General features: G+C 35.9%; 3 protein-coding genes and 1 long non-coding RNA gene across 4 annotated transcripts; 1 reads left to right on the top strand and 3 right to left on the bottom strand.

Annotated features, from left to right (window-relative positions):
* Window positions 1-662: 662 nt before the first annotated feature.
* On the bottom strand, window positions 663-2,307 carry LOC140767394 (uncharacterized). Its single transcript, XM_073107280.1, has 2 exons — window positions 1,941-2,307; window positions 663-1,392 (listed from the first exon to the last, which is right to left on the bottom strand). The coding sequence occupies exons 1-2, from the start codon at window positions 2,118-2,120 to the stop codon at window positions 889-891; spliced, it is 684 nt and encodes a 227-aa protein (XP_072963381.1). The 5' UTR covers window positions 2,121-2,307; the 3' UTR covers window positions 663-888.
* A 9,885-nt stretch (window positions 2,308-12,192) lies between these two features.
* LOC140767395 (putative germin-like protein 2-1) lies at window positions 12,193-13,131 on the bottom strand. Its single transcript, XM_073107281.1, has 2 exons — window positions 12,970-13,131; window positions 12,193-12,864 (listed from the first exon to the last, which is right to left on the bottom strand). The coding sequence occupies exons 1-2, from the start codon at window positions 13,079-13,081 to the stop codon at window positions 12,335-12,337; spliced, it is 642 nt and encodes a 213-aa protein (XP_072963382.1). The 5' UTR covers window positions 13,082-13,131; the 3' UTR covers window positions 12,193-12,334.
* Window positions 13,132-17,630: 4,499 nt separating this feature from the next.
* Window positions 17,631-19,702, top strand: LOC140767393 (BURP domain-containing protein 3-like). Its single transcript, XM_073107279.1, has 3 exons — window positions 17,631-17,722; window positions 17,902-18,013; window positions 18,666-19,702. The coding sequence occupies exon 3, from the start codon at window positions 18,677-18,679 to the stop codon at window positions 19,469-19,471; it is 795 nt and encodes a 264-aa protein (XP_072963380.1). The 5' UTR covers window positions 17,631-17,722; window positions 17,902-18,013; window positions 18,666-18,676; the 3' UTR covers window positions 19,472-19,702.
* On the bottom strand, window positions 18,849-21,996 carry LOC140767396 (uncharacterized). The gene is made up of 2 exons (XR_012105563.1): window positions 21,851-21,996; window positions 18,849-20,297 (listed from the first exon to the last, which is right to left on the bottom strand). It is a non-coding gene; the product is annotated as an uncharacterized lncRNA (long non-coding RNA).
* Between the last annotated feature and the right edge of the window lie 1,284 nt (window positions 21,997-23,280).

Raw genomic sequence — 23,280 nt, 5'->3', positions numbered from 1 at the left:
AACCTTTTAAATAATAAAAATAAAAAAGGAGATCAAGTGACACTTGGTACTATTTTGAAAATTTCCTAACATCTTCGCATGTCACGTAGTGGTCACGTTTAAAAAGCTCCAAATTACTGCCGGCCTTCATTAAATGACGTGGAGCCCACGGTGGAGTGTACTAGCTGTTCACGCTTAGCCACGGATGGGAACAATTGCTCCCAAACATCGCATTTAATGGCGACGTGGACGTGGACGTGGCATTAATTGAAGGCCAAAGATAAAGTTAAAACCAAAATTAAATGAGAGAGAGAGAGAGAGAGATGAAGGCAATAATAACTGTCGGACTCTGTATCACGATAGCTATCTATGACGACGTCCACTGTTTGACCCACTGCACCAGCACGTGCGATGCCGCAAAGCAAAGCCTTTATACTCTTCTTTTTTTTTTTTATCATTATAGGGCTCCTACTCACTTATTATAGCAAAATTTTTCAATAATTCAAATCAATTTTTACCTTCTTTTTTTATAATATATAATAGTAGATATCTCTCTATATCTTTTATAAAAATGGTAGGATTACTTGAAACCTATTTATATTAAATAAATATGAATTTACAAAATGATCAAGATTTAATTTTGTTAGTCTTTTGGAGGGAAAGAAAAAAAAAATACTACAGAGGGGTTAAAATGCTTTTGACCACTGTCACTTGCTTCAATAAATCATTTGTCCTATATATGTGTAAATATAGTAGCACAAAAAGAAAAAAGAAAAAAAAAAGAAAGAACTCTTGTAGGTCCTTTACAAAACTTTCAAGAAAAGGAGGGGGCAAAAAAGAAAATGTGACAGATTTTCTTTTAGTTGTCTATCCTGCAAGATGAACTGACGGTTTTACCCTCGGTGATGGTCAGTCGTTGTCCTCGGCGGCTGCGTTGAGGTCAATCCGGGGCTTCTTGTGCGGCTGGGTCAGGACGGGGAGGGCCGGCACCTGCGCGTCGCACCGGGGGCACCGGGGGTCCACCGCGGCGATGAGCACGTAGATCAGGCACGTGGGGCACGCCGCCGCCCTCATCTCGCCTCCGCTGATGGGCGAATCCCGAGGCGGCGGAGATTGGAGGCGCTTGGCGGCGGCGGCGGCGGAAGAGGAGGAGGAAGGAGAAGAGGAGCTATCGGATCTGGGGGCCGGCCTGGCGCCTCGGGATTCGCGCTCGAGGGCGGAGCGGACCTTGTCGAGCGTGCAGACGCTGCTGCTGTAAGCGGAGACGGCGGGGGAGGAGGAGGAGTGCGAAGCACGCGACGGCGCCGCCGAGAGGAGGTTGAAGTCGGCGGTGGATGCGGAAGCGCAAGCGGAAGGAGGAGGAGGAGGAGGGGGGAGGTTGAGGTCATGGAGGGGTTGGTAGTTCTTGGCCGGCTGCAATTATTGGAAGACTTCGTTAGTTGGGTATGACTGGAAGTTTATGGATTAATTTGACTGACAATTGAATCAAAATCTGATCTTTTTAATGGTAAATACCAGATCGATAGAGAGGAAGAAGAGCACAATTCCGTTTCCTGTTCTGTTTTAAAAGCGTTTATTACTATGGATTCATATATAAAGAATCTGCACCTTTTTTTTAAAAAATAAAATCCATCTAAGAATCCCACATCAAAGACATAAGGAGAGTAATAAAAAAATAAAAATAAAAAAAAGCTCTGCCCGAATAAATTATCTCTATCCAGAGTACCCCCAATTCCTCGGAAAAAGAAACAGCAAAAATTAATGAATTCTATCAAGATCAAATAATAATAATAATAATTGAAAAAAAAAACAAACAAAATACCCAACAAACAATTCACGCGAAATGAATAAAGATTCGATTTTTCTTGTCATACACACCAAAGAATTGTGTTCCGTTTGGAAAATTTCAAGGAAGATATCACAAGGAAAAGATCAAATTGCGAGAAGGAAATCGGGATTACCATCAGATCGATCCGCCTCTCCCAACCAGATCGCACCACCTTGATCTCGAGATCCAACTCCCCATTTCCCACCACCGCGCCGCCCCCGAGCAGGTCCCTGGTCACCAACTCCCTCTTCCCCTTCTCGTCCTCCGCGTACCGCTTCAGCGTCCTCGTCACCGAGCTCACCTCCGCCGCCATTGAAGACCTCGGTCCAGTTCCCAGTGTTTAGGTTCCGAATCGAATCTGATGAGCTCTCAAAAGAGGAAGAGGAGAGAAGAGAAGAGACGAGAAGAGGAGAGAGAGGGAACCCAAAGGTGTCGCCTTTTTTTATATTTACCTCAAAGTGAACCTCAATTATGGGGAAGGTTTTGGGAAGTCATTGCGCGATAGTTTAAGATGTCCTCCAAGACAGTTGGACATGCCAAATACAATCCGTTAAAATTTATTAATGTGTTGGGGGGGGGGGGGGGGGGGGGGAGATCTCTAGGGATTAATGTGTTGCCAAATGTGGAAAAACTTGTTAGGGATTCGAGGGGCGTTTGCATGCGAATCCAACAAAACTAATGGTTGCTAGATTTCACATTCCACGATGTCAAGCAGTACTTCATTTTAGGAATAATTACTTCCTCCATCCTTAATCTATTCCCTATTTTTATTTTACATCTCTCTATTTATTTCTCATAGCATCTTAATGCATATAAATATGCATTAATATAGCTTGTTACTACCCTTTCCCCTTAAAAAAAATAAGTTAAAAAAATAGATAAAAAATCCTTCTGGTGATTAGGATGGAAATAAGTCAGGGAATATTATTCATCCAAAACTTTACCTAAGAATGGACTTTTTTGATTAAATGCACTGATTCGGTTTTAAAAGTCAAGGGGACATTTTATTTGCCAATTATTCGCTTTCTTATAATATTGCCGTACACTTGTGTCACTTTCCATTGGTAATATGTTTCACCTAATTTCTCCTCTTAATGGTGAGCATGTTTTACATATTTCTTGCTAGTCAAGCTATTCTTTTTCCATCCTCTTCATTCTTCATTAAATGTTGAGTGAACATTGTATAATGGACGAAAACGTTATTGTATTATCTCTGCTGTCTATTTCTTGTTTCTTTATCTTTCTTTTTCTAAAGCTCTTCATTTTTATTTTTATTTTTTTTTTAAAAAAATGCCCATAGACTAAGGTAATTTATTAAAATTCTAAAAATTATATCAGTACCATCAAATACAGAGAGAAGAGGAAAAATAGGGCGACGACTCTTTGACACAAATTTCACACTTGGCGTAAAATAGACAGCACTATAATTTAAACTATAAGATCTAAGTCCGAGGGCATAACACAAAATTGAATGAAGAATAATCTAAAAAATTCTCATAAGTAAAGAGTGTTGAGTCAGTCTGTAAATTCCATCCGTCCAACAGTCCAAAATCAAAGACCACCCACTTGGAACAACAAATTAAAGAAACCTACAATCTGACTAAGGCCCTTTATTATTTACATACTTTTTTCATCATCTTCTTCTACCCTCTTTTATTATAATTTAAGAATTGAATAATAATCAGACTAATGTGAGGATTTTATTACAGTTAAATTCCTAGTTTTCTAACTAATATAAATAGGTTGATTGATTATGAAATCTATTTGAAGTTCCTATTTATTATAACAACCAAGATATATTTATTGATTTCATTTATAATAGTAATATTTTGGCGAAGTATATGATCTCTCGCCCTTATTCTTAGAGCTATATAACTATTTTGGATAAAGAAACAAGAGAATGTATTAGGGTAAACTATCAATTGAATACATGGACATTAATTACTACAGCATATTATGTACATTAACCACGTAATACATTCTAATTAGAGATATTAATTCAATTACAGTGTATTACGTAATTAAGTTACATACTATTTACACATATTAAATTAGTTCAATTACAATGTATTACATAATTTAATCATTATTAAGTATATAATACATTTCAATTGTACATATAAAATTAGTTCGATTACAACATACTATGTACATTAACTGCATAATGTGTTCCAATTTGACATGAACACATCAATTCAATTACAATATATTACGTAATTAATTTTCATATTATACATATTTATGATATAATATGTTCTAATTTAACTTATGTCATTTTGCTCATCCCATATTATTATAGTGCATTAATTTATTTTGTAGTTTGTTGATTAATTATACGTGATCGGAGATATACAGTTAGATATATTTCTTTTGTGAAATATCTCTCTTCTATTAAAGTGGTATTCAACCATTTTTTGTATTTTTATTTCCATCAAATACTGTATAGGCATAACTTTGCACTTTCAAATAATATTATTTAAGCTTTTGGACGTATTATTTAATACTGTCTTCGCCCGAAAAATAGTAATTGACATATGTATTCATGGGAATTCTTTTTATATAAGTATAATATTAAGGGAAACTTGTTTCATATGCTTCTTGAGATAATTGAACTTTGTCTCTCCATAAGCTGCTACATAATCATTCATAACATTGTACTTAACTTCAATATTAGTTGGCATGGATATGTTTAAAGCAAGGTGGCGTGTGCCATCGGTTGATACAAACGAATTTAAGGGCAAATATTTCTATTTTGCTCATGTTTACCATAAGGTTGGATGTACAAATTTATCGGCATTTTGCTTTCATCGGTCAGAGATGGATTAATAGAATAAAAAATAGGGTATTCTCTGGAAAATTCTCATCAGGTTCGTTACAAGTGTCATGTGAATAGATAGCATTTATTATGACAAAGTTACAAGGATCACATACAGCAGAATCAATTTTACTATTGGGTGCACATTGTCTATTTAAGCCAACTGGTCAGTTGGATTGTTGAGATAGACAACCATCTTGTGTTTAAATGATTCAAGTTAATCCAGCTAAGATACAATATTTAAAAGAATAGACTGTACATATGTGCTATTCCCCAAACTGACCTAATTGAAATAGAAATTATAAGTTAATACGAATAATTGAATATATCTAAAATTAATCAATGACTATAAAATAAGTTAGTCATTATAATGATATGTGATGAGCAAAGTAACATAAGTTCAATTAGACGTATTACATTGTTAATATACGAAATACATAAATTAATTATGTAATATATTGTAATAGAATTAATGTTGATATTTTCAATTAAAATATATTATGTAGTTAATATATGTAATATATTGTAATTGAACATAGTATGTAGTTAATATACACAATATTTAAGTAAACTACATAATATCTTACTAATTTTCATATATCCAATTGATGGTTTACCCTAATACATTATTTTTTATTCATCCCAACGGTGAGAGATCATATATCATTAAAATTCACTATCTAACATAGATAAATATATTATGTGATATATAAATTCATCCATCTAATACATAGAAAGTCTTGTAAAACTCATTTATAGTCATGCTTATATATGGTATCATAAATTAGGCCAAATATGACTTTTGCGTATAAATTACCAATACAAAAAAAAAATCTAAGAATATTATCAAAATATAAGGCTTTATTTTTAATTTCCCTTTCTTGTAGGGCCCATGCATTTTGTTCAAAGATAATGCTCATTAATAGGCAAACTTTATGGGCCCATGGGTGCATGCATGGTCCCATTTGAAGATTCCTCAAACTTTACACAAGCATTAATGAGCAGTTGAGTCCTAATAATAAAAGTCATTATGGGACATTGACTGATATCTCACTTGTGAATCCATGAATTGCTCTTTTCCAATGTAGCCCACCCTCTATTCATAAATAGACCTTTGTGTAGAATTTATACATGCACCAAAGAATAGGTGGTAGTTGGCTCACCTATCTAAATGGATAGAGATGTGAGCAATATGGGAAAAGGGTATGATTAATGCTCAGGGACTTTTCACTCATTTATAAAGACTTTCTAATTTAAATTTTTTAGGCACACTTGGACTTTATAGCTTTCCATCACTTGGGCATAGGAGTTATGGGTGGATGGGTACCAAAACACTTTATATTTGTTTTATTCCTAGATATGATATAACTACTGAACTTCAGAAAAATTCTAATTTAATAAAATTTACTATATATTTGATATAATCTAGAAAGTAAGACAATAAAATATGTTAGTATTTTTTTAAGAGAAATAAATGCTTATATGTAAGATGAGGATATTTTTGTCCATAAAAATTTAAAAAATGAGGGAAATTTAGCCCTTCATTTAATTTTTGAAAATTTTTGAGCATGCACTATTAATTTGGGTAGAAAAACTAACAGTCTACTTTAATCGTAAGTACAGAGACTAGTTTAAAAAATTTTAAAATATAGAAAGATAAAATAATTTTAAACATAAGTATAAAAAGATAAAATATATTTAACTCATAAATATTTTATCGCAGTTTTTCAAAACTACGCATGATATTTAAGAACAACAATTCTCCTTGGATTAATTAAATTAATATAAATGAGTACAGAGTACACAATTTTAACGAGACCATGGATTGATCAAACATTTGTCGTCAGTACCTCTTAGGAAAATGGAAACCAGTGTATCTTAATATTAGTTTGTTAACATCTATTTCTTTCTCTTTTATCTCTATCTAATATTTTATATTTGCCAACTACTCTTTTATCCTTCAGAAATATCACTTCAATCATTCTCTCTTTCTTCTCTCTCCTCTCGTTATCTATCTATTATTTTGAAATGTATGGTTTAGATATTTGTTAAGATATATTTATTTTTTATATCACATCAAGTGTCATAACTATACTATCATATATAATTTTATAACCAAATCAGTTTGGAACTTATACTGGTATAAGTCTTAGTATATATGTTTAAGAAATGAGTATCTAAACTGAAGCAATTCCAAACTTTTCCTTATAAATTAGAAAATTGAAATCTAACTACCAACTGGTACACACACACATATTTATACATCCACATTAATTCACATACATGGTTAGCAATCAGTTCAAGTGGACGAATCTTGAAACCCATAGGCATAGGTAACTTAATAACAAAACATTTAGAGAGTTTATTTTGTGCTTTATAGTTATCACCTATTTTCGTAATGATCTTTTAAACTATTTTTGGTACACAATAACTTCTGAACTATTAGAAATACCCCACTTGACTCTTTGTAAGAATTATATTACCTCTTTCTATCCATAAAATATTATATGACAATCACGTAACATATATATGATAATTCTACCTCTCATGTGCATGAGTCAAGAGAAAATTTTAGGTAGACAAAATACCTCTCCTCCTCTCTCCATAGCTGCGGGGAACTCTCGAGTAAGTCCTCGTACAGTGACTGGCTCATCCCTGTGGGCGTCAACTAGCTCCATTCTGTCTCTCGCCTCAATAACTTGATGTGAACTAAGTCAGATCGGATCGCATCATATAGACATTTAGCTTGATAAATTGAGTTTATTTATCTTTTAATTGATTTATGTTTATCTCTTACGTAAGCCTTTAAGACAAGTCTAGTTAAACCATGTAAGCCACTAAGGCAGGTTTAATTAAGTCACGTAAGTCACTAAGTAAGTTTAACTAAGTCATGTAAGTTACTAAGGTAAGTTCAATTAAGTCATATAAATCTTTAAGGTAAGTTTTAGTTTGAGTCGTATAAGTCTTTATGGTTAAATCCAAATATGACTCATTATACTTGACCTCTATATATAGAGGGGTTGAACATCTTGTTTATTCATTCAAGCGTCTAATAAAGAATTAAAAATTATATTTTAGTCTTGGACTATCTTAGGAGTAAGAGTAAGGTAATCTAAGAGAGTAGAAGTAAATGAATCATAATCATTTATTTTTCTAGGAGTAGATTTAACTTAGAACCCTAATTCTATCTCTAACTCATAGCCACTATCACCTCCACGAGCTACCCTACTTTATGACCGTCCACTATCAACTTTAGCCATTACCACCCTTCGACGACCACCATAGCGTAGGATATTTACCGTTCTGACTTTGCTCTACTCTTTTATTTATATCTTTTTATCCTAACCTCCGATTTAGATAACATTATAGCCGATAGATCCTAACTCATGAGGCTACCATAATCTGTAATTTTATAATTTTTTTACATCCGAATCAGCCCAACTCTGGTTCGTAGCACAATTGTATTGCCTTGGCCTTCCATTGCCGCCAATGAAGAGGCAAGGCCTCCTCTTTCCTCGTCACTGTCAACCTTCAAGTCTTAGCTAGGACAAAGCCTTATAGCACAGTGTTTAACTTCACATTTGACTCCCTCCTCACTCGATTCATCCACGGTGATGATGTGTTCCAAAATGCCCGGTTTAATACTACACCTCCCAGTCTCCTGTCAAGGGCTTGAAGGCCTCCTCGAGGGCTCGGTCGTTGGTGGTCCACGGCAACCCACTGACAAAGCAGCAATACTTGACATCAGGTGCCATCCAAGAGTGAAAGAAACGAAACCCATCTCCACTAACCTTGCTAGCTCCTATACTAGCTCATATGGCAATCAATGTTCGTGAAATCGTCATTAGCAACGATGGAGATGAGGAGGTAGAAAAGGGAGGAGGAGAGATGAGTACAAAGATCTGCTTCCCTATGATGCGATCTACAACCTTTGATCCATTTCTGAGCAAGTGATCTCTGTTGGGGGATGCCCTTGAGTCCAAAATCCATTAGTTGGATTTGTGCCACATGCTCGGCATTGCCGTCCTTGTCCTCTTCACCGGGAAGCGTCATCTTTCCGATAAGATCTTCAGCAATGATGACAACACACCCTTCACTGGCGTCGCGCCTAGCTATTTGATTGAGGACAATGAAGGATGGAGGGTAATTGGATTAATTCTCTAATTCCATCTACAATGTCAAGGAGCGAGGTACTTCTAATACTTCAGGGGATTATTAGATACAAAAAAAAAATTCACGGAGTCATTATGCAATCGGTGATAATTCAAAGGATGAAAAAGAAACTGTTTATATATTATTTTAAAGGGAAAAAGAACTCGGAGGCAGGTAGGGGAAGAAGTTCATTAGTACTAGTAAAACTCATGTAAGTTTAAAACACAACGGAGAGAGATAAGGTGATAGTCCATGAAAACGAAATACAACTTAGTAACTATTTATAAATTAGAAAAGAAAACGGAGAAAATATTACAAGACAAACATCTTAGATAATGCCATTGACCCAAATGTGCCCGTAGACTTAGGTATTTGCACAGCTTAACACATAGGTTGAATTATTCATCAGTTAGGGCTAAAATTGCTTTACATTGAATGCGAATTATTTGAACATGTGGATTAAATTATTCATCAGCGAAGCTAAAATTTCCAATTCGACGGCTATTATAATGTAACCATATTTGTCAATATTACGACAAAAGAATAAACACACCCCACCATTAATTTAATGCATGGGAGTAATTCTTATTGAAATGATCCAAATAATTGGACGAGAGTAACATCAACTTTGATTTGCCGACATTGTAACTAAACTGGAGCAGGATTCAATTCTACGGCCTAAATAGTTGGTGCATTTATTGGTGAATGAGACATTTCTTAAACACGTTTTTTTAAACGAAGCACTCATTTATTATTTTCATACGTACTTTTAATTAAGTTCTATGGTTTACCAAATGTGTCCCCAAGACTCCATGCTATTAGATATATTAACTAAACTTAATCAAACTCTTAGATTAACTTCATATGCTTTATTCTGACTTAATTCATATATCTATTCCAACACAAGATAGCATTATTTTCGAATGGGATGTGGTTGGTTTAATAGAACAAAAAATTATTTCTAACTGTCTTTGAGAGTAGTTTCCTTAGAGGTTGGAGGAAAAGAAGAAAGAATAAAAGGAGAGTATTTTTCCTATTTTAAAAGAATAAGAAAATTTTGCTGTCTTTTAGTAAAATTATGGTTTATACTCTATATTTTTATTATTTGCAAATTTAATTATATAATTTAGTGAATATGTGTATAAAATATTGTGATGATAGATCTATTAGTTAAACTTAACAAAACTTCTATGTTAACTATACTAAAAAAATGATAAAAATACTTTCAACCAAGTTATATTAAGAGCATTTTAATTATTTGAAAAATAAAATATTTCTACTTAACAGAATATTATCATGGTGTTAGCTTAAATCTAACCTAGGATATTTTCTACGCTAAATTATAGAGTTCGATTTGCAAATAGTGAAAATCATAGAGCTAGATTTGCAAATCACAATTTCGTTAAAAAAGAGGGTATTATATACAAATTTCCCTAAAAAATAATATGGTCTTACTGCAATGAGTCAATGACACATCAAACGACTGTGATCACACTCTTCGGATCCGACTGTCTTTTCGAACTCGTTTCAAGTATTAGCCATATCTAAAGACCAGCCCAGTCATCTTATTTAACCCATTGGGCCTTTTAATTTGGACGGCCCAACGGTCAAATATTTCAGCCCGCTTAACGCTTTGAGCTTTAATTGAAAGGAAAAGAGAGCCATTGCTTTAAAATAAACCACAAGTTAGGTGGTTCTTTGCAAAAAAAACACAAGCCGATTTAATTATAAAGAAATTTTCAAATAAGGGCCCTGTATTTTATACACTAACAAAAGACTTTAAATCCTAATCCGACAAAAAAAGGAGAGTAAACAATCCATATATTTACGGAAAATTTCAGCCTAGATTTGCAAAATTATAGTTCAAGCTAAATTAAGCACAAGGGAATAAATGGAATCAAATTCCGAATTCTACACCAAAAGGTATAAGCAAAATAAACCTTTTCTAATATATCAAAATCACTGAGTTCAAGGCCACAATCTACCTACCTTGGGTAGGGGTGAAAACAGATCGGATACGGATTGGATAGTGCTCAACTCATATCCGGATCCATATTTTTAGTTTAGATACGGATTCGAATACGAATATTGGACGGATATTAAACTTTAAAATCATATCCTAACTAAATGAATACGGATAATTTTGGGATAAATGATCGGATCTTAAACGGATATTAATTGAATTTAAAATAATTGTAATATTTTATTTAGATATAATTAACATAAAATTATTAAGAGTTTTACAACAAATAATTTTTTTGTACGTCAAATATATAAAATTAGAGAAATTAATCTCTATAAGTAATATGTAAAGTATTTTTAGTAACAATATTAATATTTACTATTTAAATAAGTAAACTAAAAACTATAAATCATTTTAAAAAATATACGGGTAAACGGATATCCGATATCCGTATTCGAATCTGAAAAATATATCCGACCCGTATCCGAATCGAATAGAAATTTTTTATCCGAATCTGATCCGAGTCGGGTCAAAATTAATCCGACCCGTTTTCACCCATAACCTTGGGTCATAACAACCTTTGGTTATGACTGAGTTTTTTATTAAACACACTCGTCGCAGCTTACTTTACCATTCAAAGTAAAGTTGCTTTCCATTTGAATATAAATATATTTAGAATATTTAATTTTTGGTTAATATCTCTTGAATAAATCAGTAGATTAGATTTTTCATCTTGGATACTTTGAATGGGCCAAAATTGCTACATTTTGGTAGGTCTAGGCATTTTTTGCACTTCGGAGGCAATCCCCCTCACCCTCCTGAGTTTTAACTCTCTCTCCTTCTTGACGTCCACAATGAGGTTTTATTTATTGGGCACGTTGGATGATGATTTTTGTCGATGTTTTGTTCTTATTATTTGCCTCTGTGTCTTATAATTTGTTTATCATGCTTTGTTGTCTATATGCGTTAGTCTTTTAGCTCGACCTCTGCTTAATTGTTATGTCCCAGATGAGAATAGAAGGATTTGAGTTTGCTAGCGATTGATTAGTAAACCTTTAATACTCCTTGATGCATTATGTGAACAGGTGATGAAATGTATATAATTTGTAAGTTAAATTTCTTTTGATTGTTTGTTATTACCTGTTTTTATGTAATATATTGATGTTTTGTTCACCGGCAATAAGGTCGAATCAGACAGACCTATGAAGTTCCTCATATAATCAATGGTTTACATCTGTTTATATTTGGATTATGTTAATCTCATGCTCACACGTTACATCTAAGTATAGAAAAACTTAAATACGATCGATGTGATTATTATTGGAAGCAGTGAAAACAATATATGTCCTATTTGAACCTCTAGCAAATGCCACTTTATTAGAGAAAGATCGTAGAGTATGCCTCAGTAGTAGAAACCAGTCTCATGAGAAGAGACCGCAATGGAGTATTGAGAGATAATTATAAATCTATACTACGAGAATAAGATTTCTATAACGATTACAAATTACAGTCATCAAATCTTTAATTCAGTTACTAAAAGAACAACAATTACTTCGTTATTAATTAATGAAACATGCAATATATTTGCTTATTCAACCTAGAATTGAGATTGAAGCCAGTCTATGGTCTTCCTGTCCAGTTGCAAAGCTTTAGCAAGAATGTCATCAGAAATGGATGGTTTGGAACCCAGCAATGCGTCAGCAACCCTGATCAGTCCAGGGTTCTGGCTACTGAGACTAGCACGGCCGACTGCATGCTTCGTACCAGGGTTGAATTCAAAGTGGATTAAGCCTTTGGGGAATACGAATACATCGCCTTTGTTGAGGACCTTGGAGAAGAGCTTGTTGTCTGACGTGACGAATCCGACGTACATGGTTCCTTCCTCTATCGTCAAGATCTCGGTCGCCCGTGGGTGAGTGTGTGGTGGGTTGAGACCATAAGGTTCAATGTCGAGGCGAGCTACTGCAACGCCGAGAGTGTTGAGTCCTGCAATCTTTTGGACGTCGACTAAGGTCACCTTTGATCCAAGCTTGTTATTTGTGTCGCCTGCTTTGTCGAGACCGGAGAAGAAGAAATCCTCGGCTTTGGCTTCTTTCGGATCTTTGCAGACAAAACCATTCACAAACACTGCAGGAAACATTACGAAGAGTAAGCTCTATCCACATCATACAATTAATAAAATGAAAACGCGCGATAATTAACGGGAACCAGTAATAACTGCAGTTCAATTACCTCGGGGCATCTCATCAGCAATGCAGAAGTCTTGGAGAGGACTAGGATCAAAAGCCAGTGCAAATGGGGAAGACAATGCGAGAAGAGCAAGTAAGAAGATGCTACTCGCCATGGTTTTCGTTAATGCAAAGCTCAAGTAGTTGTAGGAGAAATAGAACTCCAATGTTGTAATATCTGATGGGAAGAAATGGTTTGGAGGGGATGGAGATATATAGAAGGGGGATGTACGACTTGGCTTGTAGTAAACTTTAGAATAAGTCTTGCTGTCCCAATGACTAGGAAGAGTCTCCAGGGTTAGTCAACATTTGAAGCTTCTTCCTATTAAATAATATCATTGGCTTCTACTACTTATCTACACTGATCGAATTAGTCCTTGTTGGATCTCGTTAGTGGGAATAACGTAACTCCTTTAACAAGTAGTAGATGACCACGTCAAAATAGAGACAGATACCGCAGCAGGCCATACAATAAAGGACGAAACATTCCCACATGCATAGGAAATGATAACTAAAGGACTAAACATTCAAACTAACGAGATCCAACAAGGACTAATTCGATCAGTGTAGATAAGTAGTAGAAGCCAATGATATTATTTAATAGGAAGAAGCTTCAAATGTTGACTAACCCTGGAGACTCTTCCTAGTCATTGGGACAGCAAGACTTATTCTAAAGTTTACTACAAGCCTGGTACGAAGCATGCAGTCGGCCGTGCTAGTCTCAGTAGCCAGAACCCTGGACTGATCAGGGTTGCTGACGCATTGCTGGGTTCCAAACCATCCATTTCTGATGACATTCTTGCTAAAGCTTTGCAATTGGACAAGAAGACCATAGACTGGCTTCAATCTCAATTCTAGGTTGATGAAGAAAACTATCATTAGTGGCTTGAATAAGCAAATATATTGCATGTTTCATTAATTAATAACGAAGTAATTGTTGTTCTTTTAGTAACTGAATTAAAGATTTGATGACTGTAATTTGTAATCGTTATAGAAATCTTATTCTCGTAGTATAGATTTATAATTATCTCTCAATACTCCATTGCGATCTCTTCTCATGAGACTGGTTTCTACTACCGAGGCATACTCTACCATCTTTCTCTTACAAAGTCGTATTAGAGCTTCCAATAAGATATATATTGTTGTCAATGCCAGTGGCAAAATTTTACCTCACTAAATAACCCGACATGGTGACCCAAATTTTAAATTGGTTTAAGCTTAATCTAATCAAGTTTAGGTCATATGGATCAATAATCTGATTATTGAATAGGTCGTGTTCATGTCTCTTCTCTCAACCCGTTTAACTCATTTATGATTCGATCTACCAACAAGTTTATTACACCCCTAATCACCACTGCCTAAATGATTTAAAGTTAACATCAACAGATTATTCTTGAGTAGAGACAAAGTTGGAGGGGCAAACTTCGTGGTTCAATAGCCTAGCTATACCCCTATCATTTCCATGACTATATGTGGATTTTATAAATATGTCCTAATTACTAAAGTGTTACGAACCAGATCTTGACCAATTTAAATATAAGAAAACTATGATATTTTTGTAGTTGATAGTTTCATGAGTTAAGGTTCTAATAGATTTTGTGTCAGATAAATCTGAGATTAGAAAAAGATAAAAATAAAATAGTAGACAAATGTCAAAATGTGATAGAAGTGAAAATATCTAATATTGCGGCGGTAGTCGGAGAGTGGTGGGTATGCAAGGGTGGTGGCGGATAACCGTAAGGTATGGCTGCTCGTGGATAAAGAGTATGGCTAGGTTTGAGTGCTTTCAATAGATCTAGAGTTAAGATCTACTCATACAAAGATAAAGACTATATATTGCTATGATAAAACAATAATAACTCAAATACAAAATAATTTAACTCAATAATTATTTCACACCCCTAATCAACCCATGACTACTCCTACTTAAAATCCTAGCAGAGCATATCTACATACAAATTATTCGCTTTAATTCAAAATTAAAGATAATAAGCAAATTACACTAACTAGACTCGACTAACTCGATCCCTCGTGGTCGGATCATAATAATCACCACGCTTTCAACACCTTGTCCCAAGGTGACTCGTATGCGAGTTGGACATTCTGGTTCGCGTCGTGCTCATGGGTCCATGGGTCTGCATGCATATCTGGCTCATTCAACTAATGCAACTCTACTGTTTTATTCCACCAGCTATCCTCGAGCTAGTACTTGAGCCCTAAGTCATGCTTATGAGTTCTCAACTGGTTTGCACGAGGTAGTTGAGTCGGATCGCAAAAATTTAGCATGCCTCAAGATATGTGCATTTTATCTCTTTCACTCAATAGGCAAAACCCTAAGGCTGAAAGTATTTTTAGGTCTAGCAGCACTGGCAACGGCTAGGTAAGATTGTTGGCCAGTGGTAGTCAACGTCTGATGGGTCATCCCGGTGGCGGAGTGACAACGAGCGGTAGTGGAAGCTGAAAATCAAGCTCGAGCTTAGGTTGTTGCATTGACAGCCATGGCACGTCACCAATGAGTCCATTAACCCTCGGTGGTTGCGGTTGGTGGCATGACCCCATTGCAGTGGAGTAGAGGTGATGGAGATCCCCGACATGACTTGGCTCAGGTGATATCATCATGAGTGTGGCCGTTAGGTTCGACCATGCTGAGGTCTCTGACAGCGGCAATGGTCACCACCGGATGGTAATTGGCTCAAGGAAGCATGCCATGACTGTCGGTGGTCGTGGAAGCATCAGAACCCCGGCCACTAGCTGCGAGTTTGCTGCAACAATAATAGCCGTTGACGATAGCCGTCCGACAAGTGCTGGCACAACTAGTGGCCACAATTCAAGAGCGATGGTCCAAGGAAGGTGTCAAACGTGGCGATTGGAGCCGTTGGTGGCCGGATCGCCCCTGATAAAAAACTTAGGGTTTTTGGCTCTAGCTTCCACCGCGAGTGGGGGAGATATCGGCCACTATGCTGGTGGCTTCTCGATCGATGCGGCGGCTGCGATTAGGGTCTGCAATGGTGGTGGGGCTTCCACTGTGGATGGAGGATGGGTCGAGGTTGCGGTTTAGGCTAGCTTGTCCCGTCCTTCATAGCTTAGAGTTGATGGTCGTGGCTAGATTGTTTCCGCCATTGCCAGTGACACTAGTGGCACAAGTAGGTGGTGCTGAGTCAGGTGGGCTTCCGCCAAGGCTTAGATTAAGTCCTTAAGGGAGGTTTGCATCTCTTTCATTGATGCTCTCTATGAGTCCACGGACTCCATCAATGTGTTTGCTAACGCGTGCAGTTAATTGCCGATGGTTGCCATTGATGGAGGTGGCACTAGAGAAACTCCCATAAGAATGGAGATGAGTTCTTGGTCCTCCATGGTTGCTTATTTCTCGTTTATCTTCCTAGATTTCGTGTTAATTATTGGACGAGGAACGTTGACTCTATTACTACTGTTACAAATCATATCTTGACCGATCTGGATGAAAAAATATTATATTTTTATGGATGGTAGCTTCATTAGTTAGAGTTCTAATGGCTTTTATTTTAAGTGAATTGAAGGTCAAAATTAAAAGTTAAAAATAAAATAGTCGAAGAATGTCAAAGCAAGACATAAGTCAAAATATTTAAAGTTACGATGGTTGTCGAAAAGTGGTGGGCAACCAAAGGTGATAGTGGACGGCTGTAAGATAGAATGGCTCGAGGATGAAAAGGGCGACCATAGTTTGGGTGCTTTAAATAAATCTAGGGTTAAGATCTATTCTTACAAAGATACAAAAGATATACTACTACGATAAAATATTAATAACTCAACTATAAAATAACTTAACTCAATAATCATTCCACAACCCTAATCAACCCACGACTACTCTTATTTATAGGAGTAAAGTCTTAGTGGATTGGAAGGATTATCTATTTTAATTCAAAATTAAAGATAATAAGTAAATTAGCTAACTAGACTCGACTTGACTAACTCAATCCTCCATAGTCGGATCATAATATAAAGCAATAGTTATCTATGGATCCTTGCCCTCTTTGAAGGATATAGTGATCAATATCATCATGATTGAATCAAACTCGCTGCTTGTCAACATTTTGAAGGAGAATTCTAAAGTTGCTTGTCTTTTGATGCTATTATAAAGTTGATGCTTTTGTAAATGATATCAAAACTTTAACTCATATTTATCAATTTTATAAAATTTAATAACATTTATATAGAGGCGAGTCGGACAATAGATTGACTAACTAGTTTAGATAAAATCATACATTATGATTGTACTTAGGATGAGAGTTTTCTTCTAGTAATTTTCTAACTTTTGTTTTTTTTGTCTCTGACTCGGAAAGAGCTTTCCATTATTGTAGGAGTGAATTGATAAATTCTGTCTCATTTCTAAAATGAAAGTTGTAATTATGAACCCTTTTAGAAAATCGAGGGTCAAAATGCATAAATAACCGATAGGCATTACTCAATTAAAAAAGAAAAAAAAGAAAAAGAAAAGAGCCATGTTTTCTTGGCGAGCTAATCTTATGGTTGGGAAGGTACAGCAAGTCTTATATCAAAATAAAATATACGTAGGTCGCTGCTTTCTATTATCATCAACTTGGCAACTTGTACTAATTAAAGCTGAGCTTATCTCCACGCACAGAAGACGATTATCTCTATAAAAGCCCTTCGCCATGGGCATTCATAGGAGCATAGTTCTCCTAACTTTCCGTTTCTCAAGTATATTCTGATGGGGCACTTGCACTCCCCCCCCGCCGCTAATCTTTTCCTTTCTTGTGGTAAGTCCTCACTCCTTTGTAGGAGAACTTATTATAAAAACAATCTTATATTCTATCTTGATTGTTTTCTTAACAGTCAGTTACAGATGCAGTGTGACCTTGGATCATAGACACTTATCCAAGTTACTCTCATGGCATGAGTGCTAAACAAACTAAAGATTACCCTTCAATCATTTCAGATAGCAGTTGGAGTAAGCTACGCAGCTGTTTCGCCTGGTGAGGAGTATTGGCACACTGTGCTCCCCAACTCACCGATCCCTATCGGCGTACACGACCTCATCCATCACAATGGTTTCTCTTCCTCTCTGTCTGTCTACAAAGCATCCACTTCTTCTAAGTTACGAAGGATTTCATTGAGAGATATATTCACAAAGAACGTATAACTTCTAAGTTATAATTAATGACCCTTGATCAAGCAATTCAGAGGAATTCATTTTCCAATTCACAGATTCAGGAACCAACAAAGACTTCTTTTTGTTCACTATATTTTCTTTTCTTTTTACAAATATTTATTTTGCCTATAAAAGATTTTTTTGTTTATATCTTCCTTTTTTTTCTAAAGAAAGAAGAGAGAAAACAAGGTATTTGCAGTACAAGTAGTTCTGCACAAGCTAACAATTAATGCTGAAATTCCAAACAAATAACTGGCAAATTGAGGAGAAGTTAATCTTCATAATTGATATCGAGAAACACTCTCCCTCGATCTAGCACATGGTAGGCCTCAAAAATGCCTCCCACAATTAATAGAGATGGGCTCACACAATCACTTAAGCTTATGGAGAAATTAATCATTTATATTCTAGACAAAGTTCTTCTGTAATTTTTTTTTTTTTTTTCTGATTACAATAAAATTAATCCCGATCTGATATTCTTCTTTTACTGAGATCTCGACGGAATTTCCTCTGCAGCTGATGCATATTTCTTGTTTCGTTTTTATCTTTAGCTGAAGGGGAGATGATATTGATCGACGGTGGCATAGTATACAAAAGCCACATCAATCACCTCTTCTATGATACTTACGAAGATCCTCGAGATGTCACAACGAGCGGTGGAAACCTCATGCTCAAGTCTTATATCTTCCTCACTGAGTTACTACAGCCTGGTAGAAACTTCAACTTGTGGTTCAGTGAACAGATGCATCAGAAGTATCCCGTCCTCCTCCCGCGAGAAGTCGCCGACTCCCTCCCCTTCTCCACCGCAGAGCTTCCGAAGATCCTCGCCCTCTTCGCCGTCGACCCGAGTTCCGACGCTGCCTACGAGATCAAGAGAACCCTTCACCGTTGCGAGATGCCACCAATAAAAGGAGAGATCAAACACTGCGCCACGTCGCTCGAGTCCATGATAGATTTCGTGACGTCGACCTTGGGGACTCACGACGTCAGTGCTGTCACCACGACGACGCCGTCGTCTAAAGAGGGCGCCACGGTGGGACAGTACACCATCACCGCCGTGCAAGAGATCGATGGCCCCAACCACGTGTCGTGTCATCTGGGAACCTACGCGCATGCTCTCTTCCAGTGCCACAAGTTGGACGGGACGAAGGCGTACAAAGTGGCGGTGGTCGAGAAGGAGGGGACGAAGTCGGAGATGGTGGCCATATGCCATGCCGATACCGCGGCGTGGAGCCCGACGCATATATTCTTCCAAGTGACCAAAGTAAAACCTGGGACAGTGCCGATCTGCCACTTCATACCCAAGGAACATATCCTCTGGAGCCCTAACAAGCAGAACTACATGTCATCATCCTAAGTGGCTAAGTCCTCACGTAAGTATCGCTTGCATGTACGGTAGAATAAAGCTTCAACCAAGCATCGTGTGTGGTATGAAGCTTAGTGTCTTTGGTATTTAGCTCTTATCTGAGCATGCCAGGCCGATGCATGTTCTACTGGCACTTCCTCTGTGTCTAGCTATCTGTCGTCCACCATCTTGTACGTGTGTAAGCTTTGTATGAAAGAAGGCACGCATGCCCTTGCTCATTCACTATTTGATCATTCCTGTGTTGCATGAAAGAAGGCATTCAAGTTAGACGTTAGAACTTTTCTTCTTCCATTGATCTTATATTAAATTGTTTAAGTACTCCTCCTTATGAGGTGGAGACTGAATCGGAACAGCACTTATGCCTATAGCGATCGGTGAAATCTTGTGAGTTGAGTATAGGGTTTTCTTGAAGACACTACGATATCTTATAACTCCATATGAGATCTACTGGTGTGTGTAAGAACAATGCATGATTAATGTGATGCGAGACAAGGAATCTACTCCATCGTCGCACTGTATTTAGGTTCTGTTCCATCACGTGCATGCAATTAAACAAGTCGTATATGTTTTGTCGTGTTCTGGAGGAGTGCTGACTGTTGGTTAGTTGTCTGTGTCCAAGGGTGGAAGTGTGACGTGGCGTGGGCTCCATTACACGTGTATCTAACAATTGCCGCAGAAATGAATTCACTTATAATGCAACTATGAGAAACTCTAGACTGGGAATTTTAGATGGGTTCATGGTCCGAGCCCAAATTGGGCTAATGCGACACCAACTAGGCTGGGATTGGACTTGTTCTCTGGCAGCCCTGACTCGGCCCTGCAAATATGCAGTTCAATTATTAATAGTATAGGACTGGGAGGATGACCCATAGGTATAGTAGTTATATGCTTATACGTTAATCCGCCCTGCAAACAAAATGACATCTATATTAACTCTCCATTATCTCACCAACGTTTAGAATTATCCGCAATCTAATTTCCAAGCATCCATTAAGTCTTTGGAACACTTTATTTGCACCTAAAGCAATTAAGCAGCTTTACAATTTTGCCCCTTTCTAACAGGAAAAATGGTTACTTTTAAGGTTAAAAAGGTAATTAAGTTTTTCTGTAAATAGTTCCGTAAGTCATGGTATTCAATCACAAATATCATTCTCAATTCGCATTCCTCACTCCTTAATCCTTTTAGTTCTCTAAACCCCAAGGTCTTCATACATTCTAATTGGCAATTGCTCCCAACTCTCAACGCCTTAAGAAAGATCGAGCAAGAGGCGAGTGACATCCACCATGCTAAAACTCTATCCATCGTGCTCGGTAACTTTCAACTTTTATCTCGTTATTTATGTTACATTCCATGAGTATCTTCTTTATACTCCAATGAAATCCGAGCATTAGAGTGGAAACTCCAAAGTGAAAGGCTCTAAAGTGAAAGGATTTTGATACTCGAAGATACTAAAAATGAACAAGGTGAGGTGAGGTTATAGATGCCAAAGTCAAACGCAAAATTTGTAGGAAGCTATATATATATTAATGATATATTTTACTGATTTGTATTATTTAGTACATGATTTAGTCTATATTTGGTATTTTTGATTCGAAGTAAAATCTATTAAGTTAGTCATCTGGCTCATAATGCTTTTTATTCTTTAAATCATAAAAAATATGATACTTGAAAGCAAATTGAGATATCACAAAAATAATATTATATAGCAAAGACAAGAATATTATGTGTGATAGTTATAGGATGGGAGTTCTACTAGTGTTGCACATTTTTATCTTATTATATTAAACTATGATTTGTATAATAGAGAGGTATTGTATATCTTGGATTGTACTTTTATTTATGAATTAGTTATAAAATTTAATAATTTATTATAGCTTACGTGGGTCATATCAAATTTTATATTGATTAGTATTGTTCTGATTAATACATGAATTCTTGTGCTAGAATTCTATCTGAATTCTAACATTATTTATCTCTTGAATGAATTAAGAAACTAAATTAAATATTCTAAGGCAGCAAGAATCAAACACCTCATGCTCAATAAATAGGGACTAAATAACATGCATGTCCAAGTCAATCTTACTGCAGATCACAAGTAGAAGAGAAAAAAAGACAGAAAAGAATTGAGGTTTCCTTGCAACCAATGAGAAAAAAAAATTGCATACTAAAAAACCTTTCTGCATCGCATATATTCTTTAGGAAACAACTTCTCTAACAGAACAAGAATCAAACATCTCATGTGCAATAAATAGGGACTAAACAATACGTACGCATATCCATATGAGAACACATGTAGAAGAGAAAAAGGACAAAAATAATTGAGAGATTTTCTTGCAATCAATTGGGGGGAAAACTGCATAATAGAATACCTTGCTGCGTAACACGAATTCTTCGAAAAGACTCTCTGACAAGGAAACTTAGTAGAAATCCTCGACTGCAGCAAGGATGTGACGGTGGGAGGATTAAAAAAAACGCCTCCTTTGCTGGTCTCCCTCGTCGTCCCTCATCGAAAATAGGGTTTAGGGATCGGCTTCAACGTATTTATTAGTCATCTCCATTAACGGGTTGGATATAATCCACTAATGTTATCAAACCCGTTTGTCATTAATGAGTTTTAACCAAACAAATTGAGGGTATTTTATAACTTTGTACTAGGGCTAACTGAATCAGGGTATTTTATTGGCGAATAAATTCAAAACTTAGGGTTTGAACTTGATAAGGCAAGACGTATGACTGTAATAATCGGAGAACGTTTGGTGTTAAATATATTTGACTGGAGGTGCATGGCTATTAAGATATAATGGTTGAAGCTTAGTCTTATGTAAGAGAAGGATAAATAGAAAGAGAAATATTTTTGTTACAAGTTTAAAAAAATGGCAAATGATGAGCAAGTTTAACTTTAATACATTAAATCTAATTATTAGGGGAAAGTATATAGAAAATATCTTCTTGCTAGATTTATTAGTTAAATTTAACCGAACATATAAGTTAATTATAGTGAGAAGATTATGAAAAATACCCCAATCCAAGTTATACTTATCGAACCTATGCTAACTCAACTCGATCCAAATAAACTCAACCACATTAAACCTAATATATACTAAGAGTATTTTAGTTATTTTAGAAATAAAAGATATGTGATTTCGGTGTTAGTTTAAATTTAACTCTAGGTATTTTGTGCACATATTCTCTAAATCATAGGTCTCAAACTTGTAAATGATAAACTATATAGCGTAAACCGCAATTTTGCTAAATGGCAAGATATTATATGCAATTTTTCTAATTATTAAAAATTAATCATTAATTAATAGGTATTCATTCTAGCCATTAGATTAAGATTTAATGGTTCAATCTTAGGTCGCCAAATCAAACAAACACGAGTTGGCTTTAAACAATTTTAAGCCAAATGGGATTTGAACTCTTTTAGTTTATTTTTAACTCGTGTTTAATCTCAATAAATTCACTTCGGAGGAAAAATCACATGGTTGAAAGATCTAAAGTTAGGAAACAATAGCTTTTACATAAACAATAATGGAGTAGGGCAGATGCAATGAACAATCACATGGTTGAGTGTTTAACAAGCGGATGAGAAAAATAAATAATTGCCTGATGTCTTCTTTTGATTAGATTCAATGATTCAAATCAAGTTTATCTGCAAAGAACTTCTCTCTATCTAATTTTAAAATCAATAGCAAGAGGATGCAATCAACTTATTACATGTCCACATGCAATTTATTTTATAATAGTACCACTGTAACAGATTAGGTTTAACTTTTTCAGAAATTGTTTAGTGATAAAT

The sequence above is a fragment of the Typha angustifolia genome, chromosome 9, assembly GCF_048772165.1.
Source record: "Typha angustifolia cultivar Huaian chromosome 9, ASM4877216v1, whole genome shotgun sequence".
Lineage (NCBI taxonomy): Eukaryota > Viridiplantae > Streptophyta > Magnoliopsida > Poales > Typhaceae > Typha > Typha angustifolia.
The sequence above is the reverse complement of the archived record's forward strand: the minus strand, read 5'-3'. Positions and strand labels throughout refer to the sequence as shown.

Coding starts and splice junctions, on each gene's coding strand:
- LOC140767394 (XM_073107280.1), bottom strand. CDS start 2,120: ATGGCGGCGGAGGTGAGCTCGGTGACGAGGACGCTGAAGCGGTACGCG. Junction 1,393..1,940: donor AGAGGCGGATCGATCTGATG/GTAATCCCGATT, acceptor CAATAATTGCAG/CCGGCCAAGAACTACCAACC.
- LOC140767395 (XM_073107281.1), bottom strand. CDS start 13,081: ATGGCGAGTAGCATCTTCTTACTTGCTCTTCTCGCATTGTCTTCCCCA. Junction 12,865..12,969: donor TGCTGATGAGATGCCCCGAG/GTAATTGAACTG, acceptor TGTTTCCTGCAG/TGTTTGTGAATGGTTTTGTC.
- LOC140767393 (XM_073107279.1), top strand. CDS start 18,677: ATGATATTGATCGACGGTGGCATAGTATACAAAAGCCACATCAATCAC.